Below are 18444 nucleotides of genomic sequence, written 5' to 3'. Positions count from 1 at the left end.
CATGGGATTGTGGTTCTGGCGCTCCACCATGGGGTTGTGGTTCTGGCGGCCCACCATGGGGGTGGAGTGGTGGTGGTTGTGGTGGTGGGTCTGGCGGCCCACCATGGGGTTGTGGTTCTGGCGTTCCACCATGGGGTTGTGGTTCTGGCATTCCACCATGGGGTTGTGGTTCTGGCGGCCCACCATGGGGTTGGAGTGGTGGTGGTTGTGGTGGTGGGTCTGGCGTTCCACCATGGGATTGTGGTTCTGGCGTTCCACCATGGGGTTGTGGTTCTGGCGGCCCACCATGGGGGTGGAGTGGTGGTGGTTGTGGTGGTGGGTCTGGCGGCCCACCATGGGGTTGTGGTTCTGGCGTTCCACCATGGGGTTGTGGTTCTGGCATTCCACCATGGGGTTGTGGTTCTGGCGGCCCACCATGGGGTTGGAGTGGTGGTGGTTGTGGTGGTGGGTCTGGCGTTCCACCATGGGATTGTGGTTCTGGCGTTCCACCATGGGGTTGTGGTTCTGGCGGCCCACCATGGGGGTGGAGTGGTGGTGGTTGTGGTGGTGGGTCTGGCGGCCCACCATGGGGTTGTGGTTCTGGCATTCCACCATGGGGTTGTGGTTCTGGTGGCCCACCATGGGGTTGGAATGGTGGTGGTTGTGGTGGTGGGTCTGGTGGTCCACCATGGGGTTGTGGTTCTGGCGCTCCACCATGGGGTTGGAGTGGGGGTGGTTGTGGCGGGGGTGGTTGTGGCGATCTGCCACCAGGGGCTTGTAACTTGTCTCTTCCTCCTGGAAGTCAGTGGGGACCTATGGGATTGGGATCCATCTGCGTAGGACAGATTGATGTGCTGTCGCGGGAAGTCCTCGACCACCATCTCAAATCCATAAACTCTGGAGTTGGCAGCGGAGGAGCGGTAGTGTAGCGTGCACGAGCCCTATCAGTGTGGAGGTTTGGTCATTAGGTGAGGCAAAGCATCCGCCCCTTTATGTACTATGTAGGAAACAAAGTGTTCAGCTCACCTGATCTAGCTGGAAGCCGGAGGGTCGGTTGCACCTACTGCACTCGGTACCGACAACATTTCCATATCTGCATCGGACCTTGTCGCCATCAGGATCAATAGACATCAGCTTGTATGTCCGTGGGCAGTTCTGAGGAACTCTTGAGGAGGAACAGGAACGTTAGTTAGAAATAGACAGTAGAATGAAAACATGGTGGTCTGGTGAGCTAGACATGAAAAACAAGGAAAGGAAAGTCAAGGAGGAACACGGGTCAGGAGTGCTATGCTGCTGGTGGTATGCTGTATGCATTTTGCATCACCATAGGATTGGAAAGTACCACACGTGTGACCGAGTTCAACAAGGAGGTCATGTGACGAAGAACAAAAGTTTTCCACACACATGTAGTACACGTACATGTCAGGACCCATTTCCCATCCCGTGGCACTAGCACTCGTTTAGGAGCGCCCTCTACTGGCTAGTGGTCCTTCAGGACGGAGCTACAAGGGTAAAAGGCTTTCAATCCTAAACTAAGGAAACGGGACACCCCACACAGACAATGGGATTTGTCCCGCTCCGAGTAGGGCTTCTTGTAATTAACTACCTCCCTGCAATGGGAAGGATCCGTCGGTTGGGTTTTACCAACATTTAGTTATTGAGTTATTGATTCGGGAAATTCAAATCTGACAATACCTTTGGAACTTTACCATAGTAGCCAACGTTAGTGGCAGCAGGCTTTTAAACCTTAACTTTTCTCACAGTTGAAATCCTAATTTCATAATTACAAGATCCAGATCTCATAATTATGTCCTCTAGTATTCTCTAAAGTATTCTTCCACCACTCTGTTTAGAGTCTGCATCTGAAAGCGTTCTGTCTGGAGGCCCAGATGGAATTCCAGATGACCACCAACCTTTGATCCCTAAAGAAGCGGGACACCTGACCCTATGCACTAAATGGAGGGGGAGCACCAGGTGACTGGGCCAAGGGGGGAATTTGGGCCTTTGTTGTGTAGAACTTTCACCATGGTACTGTTGTCTCTAATCATTCTGCACTGACCAGAAATAACTGTAATATTTTGGATTTTTTTTTTTTTGAGTCTGTGAGAAATCCATGTGGACCAAGTAGTTTTGTTTTAATCACAAGCTTTTTCACACCTAGGCGAGGCAACATGTCACCCTAACCCTCTGCTGGTGAAGACTGACAGGTGTATTACAGGATCGAATGTTATTCTTTATCAAAAGAGGAAAAGAAAGTAGTTTATTCTATTTTTTGTTGGAGAAAAGCAAATCTTTGCCACAGAGGGAGAGTTTCAAATTGTAAAGATTGAAGCTTGGAGGTGAAGAGTTTCGTGCAGACATCAGGAGGTTTACCTGAGGAAAGGTAGGATGGCAATGTCAGGGGATCTGTTTGGCTCTCTGGTGTCAGATCTTTTTCCCAAATCCACAAGAGTGCTCAATCTCCAACCATTAACCCAGTTACGTGTCTGGATCCAGCAGCAGCTAGCTGCCCTGTATGTGGGGAGAGAAGACTTGGCTTTAAACACTTCTCCTGACGGCTTTTATGATCAGCACAACCACAACAAACAAGAGTACAACTGGATGACTCAATGAACACAAGTTAAAACCAGCAGCCGTCATTGATGTGAAATAATGCCCACCTCATTTGAAAAGGTTTGTCACTCTGGACGTTCCTTGTGTTCACCGTTTCAGTTTCACACCACTCTCTGTTGGATATTGGAGCATTGGTGCTCTTGTCAATGACGCTTCTCTGGTATCGTGTGTTTCTGCCACAGTCGCCGTGCCAACAATTATAGTAGTGGGAGGACTGACACCCATCGAAGGTCGCCCTGTTGCGGATGTCCACCTGGAGAAAAAAATGCAGGTTAAAACTACTACTACTGAAAAATACTGTATGTGTGCAGCCACTCAGTGGATAATAATCATTAGAAATAATACAAGCTGAGACAGAAAAATAAAGGTAAGATGGTGCATAATAAGAAATCATATGAAGTAAATCATACTGTAGAATAATGGTTAGATTTTACTGTATGTATATCTTTCTATTCTAAAGCAAGAGCAAATATTTTTATGAAACAATACAATTTCAACATTTGATATGTTGTTTTTGGTCTATTTGCAATTATATATGGGTTTATGTGATTTGTAAATCATTGCATTCAGTTTTTATTTACATTTTACACAGTGTCCCAACTTTTTCAGAAACATGGTTGTACATGTAAGCATTAAAGAAACTATGATGTAACATTAAATAATTTAGGTTTCACTCAAGTTTTATTTTGTAGAAACTGTAAAACATACAAGCATGCATCAAACATGGATGCAATATCAGTGTTGGGAAAGGAGGATGTGTAATAATAAACAATGTTATAATATAAAATAATCATATATTTCATGTACATTTTTCACTGTGCTCAAACATGCTGAGATAAAGCAAGATATAAGAATATTTAAGAAAGTATATAAGTAAAGTATAAATCATGAAATAAGTGTTGTTTCTCACCCTGTATGTTCCATCCTGGTTCCTTCCTTTGTAAGTGAAGGTCACGCTTCCCCCAAAGTTGTGTGACGCAGACGCCACTGAGACCAGGACCAGCTGAAGCAGGAGCACCGGTGTAGAAGCCATCGCACTCCAGATTCACATCTATCTCCAGATTCTCTGCTGCTCACATCCACCTGCAGCATCCTTAAATAGGCTCCCCCGGGTGGAGAAGCCGGTTGCACTTCTGCTAAGTGCGATGGTATGCACACCATGTTGTAGAACAAAAGAGCAGCTGCAGAACTGGTTTAAGCGTACAAATACAATGAAGTGAAAGCACTTGATACGGTAAATGTTTGATCAAGTTCAACAACAGCACATACCAGTATAATGGAACTGTTATTTCTGGCAGCACGGATAATTATGTCTATCACTCAGAAATGCCAGGAAAACAAAACCTAAAGCACAATCGTTGTATTGTATAATTAAGGTGGAGCCTATCCCAGCCCACTTTGGACACCAGTCCATCACAGAGACAAATGGAAACAAAGACCATTCATGCACACCTAAGGACAATTTGTAGAACCACCAATTAACCTGAAATGCATGTTTCTGGATGGTGGGAGGAAGCTGGAATACCTGGAGAGAACCCATGCAGGCACAAGGAGAACATGCAAACTTTGCACAGAAATGCCCAGGCCTGGATTTGAACCCAGGACCTTTTCACTGTGAGGCGACAATGCTAACCACTGCACCACTGTGCCACCCTAAAGTAAAAATATGACATTATTTTTCACTACATAATATTTTGTACTCAATTCCACCCAAACTATTTTAAAGACAGACAATTTCATTAAAAGGTAAGTAGAATAAATATTTCTGCAAACATCTACATTTCTTTAAATTTTAATGCTCAAAAAATTATTTTATTTGGTTCGTCTTTATTTTGGTTCCTGTTTTCAGTTCAACAAGTATGAATATAAAATCTGTTGCAATGCCAATAAAGGATTATTTCAGTGACAGCAATAGTTTCAGGCAAGTCCATAAGTCAGATGGTATTCACAACAATAACAAACCTCTTTTCACACAACAATGACATTGTGTGACAAAGATGTATTAAGGAGCCTCTTACTTTCTCTTTCTCTTTTTCTCTTCACAGCATCTCACTCATGTAGACGGTGTTGTCCACATTCATGCAGGTGCATTGAACCCTGAGTTAATTTGACCTGAGCACTTTTCTTTTTTTATTTTTACATTTTCACACACGTACAACAGCATGAAAGCAGTTAACAGAAATGAAACCTATTTCAAGAGAGGAGACGAACCTCTCACAAAAAGAAAAATAGAGATGGAAGAAATACAACATGAGGAATTATATATGAGAAATAAGAAATACACAATTGAACAGGTAATTGATACATATGCACCAAATATAGACAGTGAGATCTAATCCATTTGTATTGGCACTTGTTTTGAATTTAAAACAACTTTACGTATTTCTATTAGATGTCGAATCTGTCTACACTGGAGGGCTTTAATTTGAAATGAAAACTTTTAATTTGAAATGAAAACTTTTAATTTGAAATGGAAACTTTTAATTTGAAATGAAAACTTAATTTGAAAGGACGGCTGTTAATTTGAAAATTCTGTCAACTACAAATCCTAAAACATGGATGCTTCACACACACCTATAACCCACAGAAGAGCTATACAGTTCCCAGTGAAGTTGACCTTTGACCTTTTGGATATGAAATGAATCACTTCATAACTTTATTCTGTTTGATTTTTGTCATTTTTGTGAAATTCTGTCAAAATTAGCGCATGACTTCTTGAGTAACTACAGTGACCTTTGACCTTTAGCCACCAAACTCTAGAAAGTTTATCTTTGAGTTCAAGTGAGTGTTTGTGCCATATTTAAAGAAATTCCTTTAAGGCGTTCTTGAGATATTGAGTTCACGAGAACTGAATGGACGTGATGTTGTAGTGACCCTGACCTTTGACCTTTAGAGACTGTACTGAATTATACACCACCTTCTTTGTGTTTATTTTTAGATTTTAATTGTGCTGATTTTTTTAAAACTTGAAATGGAAACGTGAACGTGTTTGTCAGATTAGGTGAGGTCCAGTTCACCTGAATGTCTCTGATGGGGTTCAGACACTGAAGGAGGAGCAGAAAGCTTCTGTTCTCATCAATCAGATTTTTTTTTTTTTGACAGACGATATGACAGTTCAATAAACAAATAAAACGCAGAAGCAGGAAGCAAATTGACCTGGAGGACAAATTTTACGGAAAAGTTTGACATTTGAAATGAAGGAACGCTTTGGATGGTTTGTTTGAATGGTTTATTAACAATAACGAAAGATGTTTGTTTTCTTGTGTTATAAAAGAGAGGATGACTGTAACTTCTTTGATTGAAAAGGTGTCGAGTGGATAAAACCAGAGACCTAGAAGTCAGTAACAGTTCAGGACACTTTGAAGGATCTGATTCTTCTGGAACAAAAGTCACTGCTTGTTTCTGTTTCACTTCCACGTCATGAATTCTTTCAGATAACCTTCTTTAGAATTTGGCCGTCACACTTCATTCTTTATCTTTATCTTTATCTTTATCTTTCTTTCGTTTACTGACTGATTGATCGTTAACGTCAGCAGCTGTCAATCAGCAGGATAGCGTGAGACCGAGCGGCGCACCTGTTGAACCGTAACGCACCTTTTCGGAGATGGAATTGAGGACTGGATCTGATCATTTCTGTCACCCGCCTGACGTCCAAGCCCACGTCGTGCAGGAATCTAGGAAGGAGGCGGGATTTAAACTCTCCAACTCTCACCTTTCATTTTTCAAACTTTTTTCACTTGTCATGTTGACAACAAGTGTAACCAAGAATGCCGTCAGTCTGAAAGTGGCTCAAACACACTGCTGGTGGAAACTGGTTCTTAGGTTAGGTTAGGTTAGGTTAGGTTAGGTTAGGTAGTTACTTTATTAGTCCCCGAGGGGTCTGTTCTTACAGACAGGCAAAGATTGTTTGCTTTGCAGCATGAATGAGCTGATTAATTGTATCACTGGAGCAACAGGAGAAAACACTGTAAGATGTTTCTGTTCCACCTTCCCACCCCTTTGAGTCTCAGTCTTTTTTATGTTGGCTGTCTATAACAATTCAAAGTTTCTTTTTCACAAAAGAAAACACAATAAAAGTCTGATGAGCTTGTTTCAGAACAGCAGATGAGAGGAACGCTGTGATTGGTCAGAAGAATAAAACAAAGATTCTCTGCAGTCTTGTGATGTGTCGACGTGCAGATCTCCTCGCTGAGAGCTGAATGAGCTTCGACTCTCCTCATCTCCTCATCAGATGCACAACTTCAGTGTGAAAAGTATTTCCTCAAACCACAGCTCAGCTCTGAGGTGTAAACGTCGTTATCAGGATATTTCTCTGATCGACTTTAGCTCCTATGATTGTATATTAGAATAGAAAAATGAATGATGTAAATGTACATATGCTCTAAGTACTGGCACACTTTTACACCAATAATCACAATCAGAATCACTTTATTGGCCATGTATGTTTACACATACAAGGAATTTGACTCCGGTTATAGCTTCGCTCTCAGCGTCCAAAAAACCTCCTAAACAGACAGACATAAATAGAGATATAAAACATAAATAGACATATTTACATGATAAATGTTTGATTTTCTCCATCAGTCGTGGATGAAATAGACACCAACAGTCGATTAACATCTGAAGATGGTGAACTTCTGAACTTTGCTTACTGTTTACTTCTTTTCACTAAAATCAACAAAATAGTTGGACTGAACCACAAATCTCTGGGACGGTTCCTGTTGCATGTGAACGGTGACCAGAATAAACCTTCATGAGGAAGTATTCAGAGTGTCATCTCTTGACCAACATCATCACTGGTACGTGAACATTAGTGATATCACCATGTAAGCCTGAAACTGGAGTAGTTTGTAGACCTGCAGATGCAAGAACAGTGTTTTTAGCACTTTCTGAACAACCAATGTATCTATTACAGACTCCAACATGAGATCATTAAATTTACAACGTAACTCAAAGTGTTCACATTAAAAAACGTCATCATTTTCCTGCTGCTTAACTTTGGTTAACTGACCTTATTGATAATCTCATTTTTATTTAGTTTGAACCAATCATCAACCATCAGTGATGTCATCAACCATCAGTGATGTCATCATCCATCAGTGAGGTCATCAACCATCAGTGATGTCATCATTGGTTTGTGAACGTTATGGATCCTCCAGTTCAGATTCTGTCCGTCACCATCTTGTTAGTTCGGAGCAGTTTGGAGCAGGAAGTGACCATATTTGGACGAGCTGGGGGAGGAGCCAGTGGTGGATCGGACCGATCTGATTGGAAACCTGGCGATACTACGTCCCGCCCACCGATAGCTGTAACCTGACTGCACCACAGGCCTGTCAATCAAACAGACACGCCCCCAAAAACAGGTCTTCTTGAATCTTCTTTTCTAATGAATGAGGGATTATTTTCAGATGGACCTCCAGAAAACTAAGAAGAAGGAGTGACTTTAGCTAACAACACCGAGATAACTGACGGACACATTTGATTCACTTTGGATTTGATGAGAGAAGTTGAATGGGAGTCTATGGAGCCGGAGGCTTTTTGGAGCCGACCTCTAGTGGCACTCGCTGGTATTGCAGCTGAAGACACTTCTGCATTGGAACCATTTTTCGTCCACTTTTACATCTAGTCTGTGGATGGACATCACCCTCTGGAAACATCAGAATCACCTAGCGGCGGCTCATGGGAGTTGGTTGTCGGTTCTTTAGGAGGATTGTGATGACAGGAAGCTGAAGGAGAGGCTGATGTTAATTTGAATCATCACTAGTTTTACCCACAGAAGAAGAAATGTTGCGGTTGAATCCCCACCGACCCTAACCCTATCCCACTGTTTTAGGTTCCCCTTCGCCCTCAGGTATAAAATTCACGTTGCACATGTCCGAGGTCAAACCCGATAAGGAGGTGCTGGTTCACCTGTCCATCATACTGTCTTATGTTATCTGTGTGTTCTGTGTGTTATTGTCAGAAGTTAGAAATAAATAATGAAGGCATGCTGGGAAATGCTAATACGGCCACAACGCTGCACAGTGACCTCCAGGAGGAGCTTTGAATCGTGCTCCTCAGAGTGAATACTAACATTACTCCACTAAAGAGTCTCCCTGATCACAAGCTGGAGTTTAACTGAGACAATAAATCTCCCTCTCTGATTTAACTCCAGCATATTCACTTCCACAAATGAAGTTCTGCATCTGCTCTTATTTCCCCTCTCAGCAGGGCGAGTTTTCAGAGACTATGAATGTTCGGAGCTCATCTCAGCCTCTGTGCTATAATTCTTCTTTTTAAGTTTCAATCTCTCTCTGCGCTGATATCTGCTCTCTCTCGACCGCTACACACCGACATGAGCAGGAACGCAGCAAAACTGGACTTTTATTATTTACTTATTATTTTATTTTAATTTGAAGTTGTTGTTGTCTCAACATCATCAGATATATTTCCTTCAATAAATTATGTCTTATTGTTTCTTTTGACTTGAAGTGATTTAGAGCTGCAATCTGAACAGATAAAATGTCAAAATGTGTTTTGTCCTCATCCAGAGCTGCTACTCAGTCACACTTTTACACAAACATCACCTGCATCCCAGCTGAAGACGCACAATCTCAACCCACAGAATGTGACAGAAAATAATCCACAAAGAAACATTCCTTTCTCTGGAAAACACGAATATTACAGCAAACGGCACCCACAAAGACCTTTTAAAGAGGAAGTACTTCTTCTTGAAGGGTCAGGCAGATCAGAGAATTCATGTCCTCCTACAGAAAAGTTGTGTGGGCAGGAAGACTTAACACAAGTCATCCGTTCACTCGTCACAAGAACTAATTTCCTTTTGCAGTTCCTTCATGTTATTGTGTTGTGTTTACACGATAATCACCAGACTGGTTTTTCTTCTTAAAGAAAGGCACTTTTGATGTTTTATTAAAACATTTGTCATTTACAGAAACTGTTCACAAACTGAACGTAGAGCGGACATGTTAATAACTTGAGTGAGGAACTAGTCCAAGTGTCGTCTCTTGATCAACATCATTGTAAATAAATCCCATTTAAATAAAAGAATAATATATAATAGAATAAGAGAACATATTGGCTTTAATTGGATTACACGTGTGACCACCACCACATTACACAAAGTAGGATCAGATTTCTTGTCATGGATCGATACAGATCAGTGATGGTTGTAATCAGATGAAATATGTCTGTACTGTATTTCTAATGACTGGTGGACAAAATAAAGTAATTGAAATGGTCTAAAATGATTATTGGGTCCTTAATGAACCAAAAACAAAAATCTGGAATACAAATTTTGCACTAACCTACTTTCAGGTTTTATAAGACGCTTCCAAACAAACCTTCAACAGAAGATAATGGCTGAGAACCCGTTTTCAAAACTTTGACACAGTAATGACATATAATGAGCATTAAAAAGAATCTATCAAAACCAGTTTGAATGGAATTTTGTTTTTAAGGTGGAAAAGTGTAGAAAGGGTTTAGATGAGCTCTGAACTGCAGGTGTTAACAACAAAAACAAAAACAACCACAAACACAAACACAAACCAAACTCATTTTCCAGAAGCTTTTTTCTGAACGGTGCAATGCAATAACAACGCACATCATCCTGGGAAGGATTTTAAAGTTTATTTTTAAGGTTTATTTGATAGAAGGATGTCTAGAGAGACAGGAAACGAGGGGCGCGGTGAGATGTTATGACATATGACCCTTGTTAGAACCAATCAGGAAACGTCCTCGTGCCTTGGAGCACTCGACCACCGGGATGCCCCGTCATGAAGACCATCATCAGTCTCGAAATAGAAGACGTTTGGGCGTTCATGTGAACACTAAAATAAGTTTTGAACCGCCTCACTCCACCGAAGACCGAGCACTGGACCCGGACTCACAGCGCTCCTACTGCTGCTTCTGAAAGTCTCTCCCAGAATGCATTCTGACTGCAGCTCCCTGTCAAATAACGACACAAAACTAGACCCCAATCTGGGACTGCTGTTTGTATTTGATTTAAGGCCCCCTACTCAATGTACTTTTAGCCTGTTTTATATATTTTTGTACTTCGGTGTAAACTTATAATAGTTGTTATTAATATTATTACTATACCTACTGTAATCACTTCTTGTTATTATTGTTATTATTATACTTACTGTAATCACTTCTTGTTATTACTGTATTGTTATTATTATACTTACTGTTATCACTTCTCATGTTCATACTGGCCCTTCAAAGATTTCATCCTAGCCTGCTTTTACTCAAATAGATTCTGTACAAAAATACATTTTAAAGAAACCAAGTGAGTACCATCCAAAGTTGCAGCCTTTTTATTGAAGCACAGATCTATCTGAAAGGATGATACCTGTGGAAGATACCCTCTTTATTGAGCCTCGTATCGGATTCACATAAATGAAGACTTTAGATTTTGTCTGCCACCTCTTCAACTGACAGCCTGTTAGGAAGGGAACTTTCAGTAGCAAGTGGGAACAGAAGGAAGTGTGAATTAATACACGTATAGACATGTGAGTATTGTTTTAAGACAGACTTTTAAGAAAGTAAACTTCAGAAAATAAAACAAAGTAAAGGTTGTGCAAAACAGAGTTGGGTTGGGTTTAGTTCTCAAAATCTGAAACTATGAGAGCGTTGCGGTCTTCGGCCTTTCTCTTCCTGCTGTAGTGACGAACCACCACAGCCAGCAGCACCAGGGACACCAAGAAGCCGCTGGCAAAGACCACGGTGGTGATGTTGGAGTTAAGAAGCTCCTGGATTTCCCAACGGTCTCCCTTTGATTTGGTGTCTGGAGAATCTGATGGAGAAGTCCCTGGAAGACATTGATGCATGGTTTAGTTTTTAGGTAGGTGGGAAGGAAAGTAAGAAGATGGATAGATGTAGATATAGACAGACAGACAGACAGACAGACAGACAGACAGACAGACAGACAGACAGACAGACAGACAGACAGACAGACAGATAGATAGACAGACAGACAGATAGATAGATAGATAGATAGATAGATAGATAGATAGATAGATAGATAGATAGATAGATAGATAGATAGATAGATAGATAGATAGATAGATAGATAGATAGATAGATAGATAGATAGATAGATAGATAGATAGATAGATAGATAGATAGATAGATAGATAGATAGATAGATAGATAGATAGATAGGTATACATATAGATAGATAAGTATGTCAGTCATTAATGAACCTGCAGCCAGACTTTCACTCTCTTTCATCGCAGCATCTCTCTCATCCTTGGCTGCGTTGGGACCTGCCGGCCCAATAAACTGCAGAGGACCCTGGGTAATGTAGTGAGTGCTCGTCTCCTTGCTCAGCCCTCGCCGGCGTCTGCGGGACGGTTCCTTCAGACACCCCTCGGCACACCTGGAAAAGGGATTCCCCGGTTCGCACAGGATGACGGCGCAGGTGATGTACACCTGGAAGGTGGCAGGGAAGTGTTCAGAAGTCAGCGAGTAATTATTTTATTGAAGGGAAATATGGTTCATGTTGTGCATCTGTTTACATTTCAACATGATAGAGGTAAAGTTGTTACATCAGGACTTTGGCTTTCTGTTTTCTGTTTTTTTTTATTTCAACACAGGTTTTATTCTGATTTTGTTACCTGGTCATAGTTTCCTGTAAATTTGAAGGCTTGAACCTCAAAGTTGAATTCATTTTGATCCGATGGGTGCACTATAACCGTCTCATCTTTCAGACACCTGGAGGAAAAAGGAAATATGATTATTATCCTCTCAGAACATCTTCACATAAAGAGTGAAAAGCATTTTTGTGTCTGTGTCCAGAAAGCTTCAGCACTGACCCGTTCTCGATGAGGTCGTAGGAGCGGCTGTTTTCAGGGTTGTCATCGGGAGTGGCTTTGCAGGACTCAACAAACAGAGTCACATTCGGTAGCTCTGAATTAGCTTGAATGCCCATGAAGATCGTCTGGAGCAGCTTGACCTCCACTGGATAGGCACTGGCCTCCACCTTATTTGTGAAGTTCTCGTCGCGGAATATCTCAAAGGTGTAGCCGAAGCTGCCGAAGCTGGACTCAGTGAAGATGTAATCGGACTTGTGGAGGTTGTAGTAACTGGAGATGCTGATGGTTTTCGGAAACTGGCAGGAGAAATCAATCTTCACCGTCTTCCTTCGGATCACGATCTCGTTAGGCAGCTCGAAGGAGTTGATCTCGTTCTTGAAAACAATGTAGTCACCTTTATCCTGCATTTAGAACAAATCAACGTCATAGACAAGCCGCCAGTGGCTGAAAGATAATAAACAGGGGCAGCAGCTAAAGCGTTCTTCTCCTTGACATGTGAACTGGCCATTTAAAATACAAAGTATTTCCCTTTGATCAGTTACTGAGATTAAAAGGTTTGTACACACCTCGAGCTTTGTGCCGCAGGTGCTGAAGGATATGCTGCCCATGATGTGCGTCCTGTTGGAGGTGAGAGTGCACGACGGGTCTCTCAACTCCAGGAAGTTCTCATCGATGCCGGGCATGGAAGCTTTGTCCAGGGCCACCATCATCTTGTTAGGGGAGCACTGAACAGTGGCTTTGCCTGTAAATCCCAGTCTTTGTTAAGTCCTTATCAATAAGGACAATATCACTGCAGAATATAAATGCTTATTCATACTAAAACCTTTGTGTTGAGGCCAAACTACGAAGTTGGTTTGCAACACTTCCCTGTAGAAATGTTAAACTTGTAGAAGTGAATAAAACAACTTCAGCTCACGTCAGATCTCAGGTTGAAATCGCTGCTTTTAAACCTGCATTAATGTAATTTACTACATTTTAATCATCTTAAGAGGTTTAATGGTGATGATTAGATGTCCAGAAGATAAACACGAGCGTGTGAACAAATGGTCGATGGCGTCATGTGAGGTAGACTCTTTTTTATTTTTAACTGTCTCATTCAAGTGGTAACAGACAATTGACAAACCTTGAGTGATTGATGCTTGGGTCACCATGACAACAACACACCGCATCTCTGATTGGCTAAATGACAAAACAAAGAAAACACATTTGAGTACAAAACTGCCGAAGCATTATAACAATAATATGAATGTCAGAAAGTACTCAAAAATGAAGTGGAAAAAAGGCTCCCAGGTAATCTGTAGCAGATCTATAACCTTCATTTTATCCATTTTTGGGCTGATTATTGATCATTGGCACAGACGTTACATAAGAAAATTCTAAATTTATGTAGACACTGAACATCCAGCAAATCCAGAAAACACAACACAAAGGAGTTAATAGAAAATTTTCATTTTCATTTTTTCAGTACAACTCACGTTGCATTTGTCTCTGCTGTGAAGCACACAGGAACAAATCTGTACAGGTCAGTGCGCCGAGGCGTCCAGCTCAGTGTCACTTCTGCTGTTCCCGATCTGTCGTCTTTGACCTCTTTGGTCATGTTCTGCGGGCCACTGACCTGGAAGTCATGGATGCTTCAGGGAAAGAAAGGGGAAGATTACTAAAGAGGCATGATTACTTCTTTGTGTCAAATCTGGCGGCATGTCTAACAAATAAAGACCTGGCATGGTGAGCTTGTGCTTGGGCGTAAAGCTGGAAGGTCTGCCCCACCGTGGCATGAAGAATGTCACCATGTGAAGGAGTCCTGACCAGGAACATGGGCTGCACGTGACCTGCTTCACAGTTTGGTATTGGAGGAAGAACTGGAACACAAAAACCGGACGTTATCAAGACCGAACAAGAGCTGCTTTTTTTTTCTATTTTAGGGGTGTCTCGTACTTTATGTGGCTAGATTTAGCTTCTTTGGATTAAACTTGGTTGATCAGTGATTGTAAGTTTTAACACGTGTCTTTTTTTCTCATGAAATTCAAGGTCAGATAATCAGTGCAGTTCTCTCAGTCAGTCAGTCACGTGTATGAATAGCAGCTCGTACCCTCCATTGAGAACTGCAGCTTTACTTTACAGAGAGGCGGTGCGTTCATGTCGGAGGCCTCCCGAAACTCCGATGTTCCGTCTGCGTAAGTCAGAGTGATGTTTTTGGAGGGGAAGTCCTCCAGCGTCAGCTCCAACACCTGGACACCCGCTTGGATTTGACCTGTGCTGCTCAGCGTGCACGAAGTCTGGGAGGATGGAGAATCAAAATGAAGGATGACTGTTTGGGAAGATCAGTAGTTATGTCACAGTTTACCTCACTTCCTTCGTTCTGCCTGGTCATCTGACTTCACTGCTTTACCTCCAAGCCACTCCCACTTGCTGATCTTCCCCACCCCCTGCTCACCTGTTCCTTCATATCATGATTATTACCACCAGGTGTTGCAAATAGGTTTAATCAGCGCCTGCTCCAGATGTTTGAGACAGACGTATGATGATAACCGTCTAATCAACAGACTAATAACAGTCAAAGTAAGAAATGTTGTCAATTTGTAATATTGGTAAACAAAGAAATAATACAATAATATATAGAAATATAATGTGAGCATTACTATTCCTGTTAGTTCTCTGTCAATAGGTGCACTTAAAAGAAATTACCTCGTCCAGAGTAAAGTTTGCAGGAGCTGCAGCGTCTGAAGCGAAGCGGCATCTCACTTTATCTCCATCTGGATCAAGAGCCAGAAGACGGATCCTGGAGAAACAGTTCTGAGGCACGCTGCATGAACACACAACACACTTTAATATTCACACACTTTAATATCAACACACTTTCATATTCACACACTTTAATATCAACACACTTTAATATTAACACACTTTCATATTCACACACTTTAATATCAACACACTTTCAAATTCACACACTTTCATATTCACACACTTTAATATTCACACACTTTAATATCAATACACTTTAATATCAACACACTTTCATATTCACACACTTTAATATTCACACTTTAATATTCACACACTTTAATATCAACACACTTTAATATTCACACACTTTAATATTCACACACTTTCATATCAACACACTTTCATATCAACACACTTTCAAATTCACACACTTTCATATTCACACACTTTAATATTCACACACTTTAATATTCACACACTTTAATATCAACACACTTTAATATTAACACACTTTCATATTCACACACTTTAATATCAACACACTTTCAAATTCACACACTTTCATATTCACACACTTTAATATTCACACACTTTAATATCAATACACTTTAATATCAACACACTTTCATATTCACACACTTTAATATTCACACTTTAATATTCACACACTTTAATATCAACACACTTTAATATTCACACACTTTAATATTCACACACTTTCATATCAACACACTTTCATATCAACACACTTTAATATTCACACACTTTAATATCAACACACTTTCATATCAACACACTTTAATATCAACACACTTTAATATTCACACACTTTAATATCAACACACTTTCATATCAACACACTTTAATATCAACACACTTTAATATTCACAGACTTTCATATTCACACACTTTCATATTCACACACTTTCATATCAACACACTTTCAAATTCACACACTTTCATATTCACACACTTTAATATTCACACACTTTAATATCAATACACTTTAATATCAACACACTTTCATATTCACACACTTTAATATTCACACTTTAATATTCACACACTTTAATATCAACACACTTTAATATTCACACACTTTAATATTCACACACTTTCATATCAACACACTTTCATATCAACACACTTTAATATTCACACACTTTAATATCAACACACTTTCATATCAACACACTTTAATATCAACACACTTTAATATTCACACACTTTAATATCAACACACTTTCATATCAACACACTTTAATATCAACACACTTTAATATTCACAGACTTTCATATTCACACACTTTCATATTCACACACTTTCATATCAACACACTTTCATATCAACACGTGACTTAGGTTCTGCTGTACCTGCAGAGCAGTGTTATGTATTTTTTTTTAAATGTATATTTTCATCTTTTTACCGTAAAGAGGAAACTGCTGATGTTACAGGACAGCTGTTGATGGCGCGGGAGTCCGATCGAGTTCCCAGGTTCAGTTCTGCCTCAGTAGTCCTGTTGGTTCTTCCTCTGACATTCGACACCCAGCAGCAGCCCGAGTCCCTGAAAGGAAGGAGGTGAAAGGAAGGAGGTGAAAGGTGTTGCACACACACACACACACACACACACACACACACACACACACACACACACACACACACACACACACACACACACACACATCATTTAAATGATCAAAACAAAAAAGTTATTTCTTTTATTTATTAATTAATTATTCATTCAGCTCATTCAGGCCACACCCACAGATGAAATATCCAAAGTGCCCTTCAGGCCTGCTGCCACATCAGAGGGAGGAGTCAGAGGAGGTGTTCCTGCGTCTGGACCTACCTCAGAGAGAAGGATGTGTTATTGGTCCGGACGGTCACTGTTGTGCGTCCCTCCGACTGACACCACCTGCCCTGACCCGTGTCGTCCTGGTCCGTCTGCAGCACACCTGACTTGTCGAAGCTTGAACACACCCCATCCTGGCAGGAGAAGGACGACTGATGTGCACAGCTGCTTCTGCCGTTCTGTCTGTGGTAGAGCGCCACCTGCAGGTTCGGGACAGTACAGCAGTGAAGTGACGTGAAAAGGACACATCTAATTTTCTTTGTAACTTGGTCTCTGCAGGTTGTTAGAAGTTCAACAGTTTTGTTTTTTTTACACGTCAATAAATATGTGACAGGAGGAGGTATGGATGACCTGCAGGTGTTTCACAAGCACAAACTGTTTGGTGTCCTCATGTCAGAAATTAATTCTGTTGATTATGAAATAAGACTTTCAAACATCTTATTAAACTGCTCTTCTCTAAATGCTCCAGCTATGGTTGGTTTTGTCCTTTTGTTTCATAAATTATGATACATTTTTAGATTTAACGAAGGTAATGCAAGGCTTTAAGACACCGTACCTTAAATGTCCCATCCTTCTGCTTCTGTGGAGGATTGAAACTAACGCTGTCTCCGTAGAAGCTGAGAGTGGACGAGATCCCCAGCAGGGCGCTGAGCAGCAGGAGAACTGCACCTGCCTCCATGATGGCTAACAGAATGTGTTCGTGTGAGGAGCTTGTTCAGTCAGTTTCATGTCAGACATGGAGGAGGCGGCGCCCTCAGAGTTCACCTAACAGGATGAACCTGATCTGGGCTGCACTGTAACAATTTATTATGAATTCATAAAAAAAGAGACAGACATGGTTCACATCGGGAATTATTGAACTATGGAAACAGATTTGATGTGTTGTGTGTGACATTGAAGCATTTATTTGCAGTGAAAGTCGACACATTGCTTTGGGATGTCATGGACATCAAGTCATTGCTTTTCTACTACTTTGCTTTGATGGATGCACATCGTATGAAGTGATAATGAGTTCAAAGTTTAGACTCACATAAACTCATTCTCTTTTCACTTTGCATATCCTCAGCTAGGAACAGCCCTGGGAAAACTTTGCCCCTTTCACAGACACATTGTTGACCCACGGTTAACCCGAGGTCAATCCAAGGTCAACCCAAGGTCAACCCAAGGTCATCATCCCTAACCCAGGGATATACGGCCCAGTTTGGAACACATACTTTCTGGAACGACACTTTAACAGTAAGCAGCACTGATAAAGTGTCGCCACTAGCAGGCTTCATGTGACACAAATAGCATGTTTAATGGCATGATGCTGATGAAGAGGTCATGTGACCGGACAACCAAAATGTGGATTCTATTTCCTGCTCTGTTTCACACTGGCACTGTTTAACCCCATGTTTAGCAGCTTTTCAGATGAGTTAAAATAATGATAGAAAATTATATTTTGGAATATTTGCAGT

General features: G+C 41.1%; 1 protein-coding gene and 1 long non-coding RNA gene across 2 annotated transcripts; both read right to left on the bottom strand.

Annotated features, from left to right (window-relative positions):
- Positions 1-294: 294 nt before the first annotated feature.
- On the bottom strand, positions 295-676 carry LOC138633507 (uncharacterized). Its single transcript, XR_011311890.1, has 3 exons — positions 619-676; positions 388-450; positions 295-348 (listed from the first exon to the last, which is right to left on the bottom strand). It is a non-coding gene; the product is annotated as an uncharacterized lncRNA (long non-coding RNA).
- A 10215-nt stretch (positions 677-10891) lies between these two features.
- On the bottom strand, positions 10892-17666 carry LOC138633505 (uncharacterized). Its single transcript, XM_069719758.1, has 13 exons — positions 17544-17666; positions 16985-17187; positions 16562-16699; positions 15093-15210; positions 14497-14683; positions 14125-14266; positions 13883-14038; positions 13531-13586; positions 12974-13149; positions 12408-12808; positions 12210-12306; positions 11796-12024; positions 10892-11401 (listed from the first exon to the last, which is right to left on the bottom strand). The coding sequence occupies exons 1-13, from the start codon at positions 17664-17666 to the stop codon at positions 11193-11195; spliced, it is 2235 nt and encodes a 744-aa protein (XP_069575859.1). The 3' UTR covers positions 10892-11192.
- Between the last annotated feature and the right edge of the window lie 778 nt (positions 17667-18444).

The sequence above is a fragment of the Brachyistius frenatus genome, unplaced genomic scaffold, assembly GCF_029030835.1.
Source record: "Brachyistius frenatus isolate BFR_SWC_R1_liver_20210118 unplaced genomic scaffold, ASM2903083v1 Contig_224, whole genome shotgun sequence".
Lineage (NCBI taxonomy): Eukaryota > Metazoa > Chordata > Actinopteri > Embiotocidae > Brachyistius > Brachyistius frenatus.
Note: the sequence above shows the minus strand (reverse complement) of the source record. Positions and strands in the feature narration are given on the sequence as shown.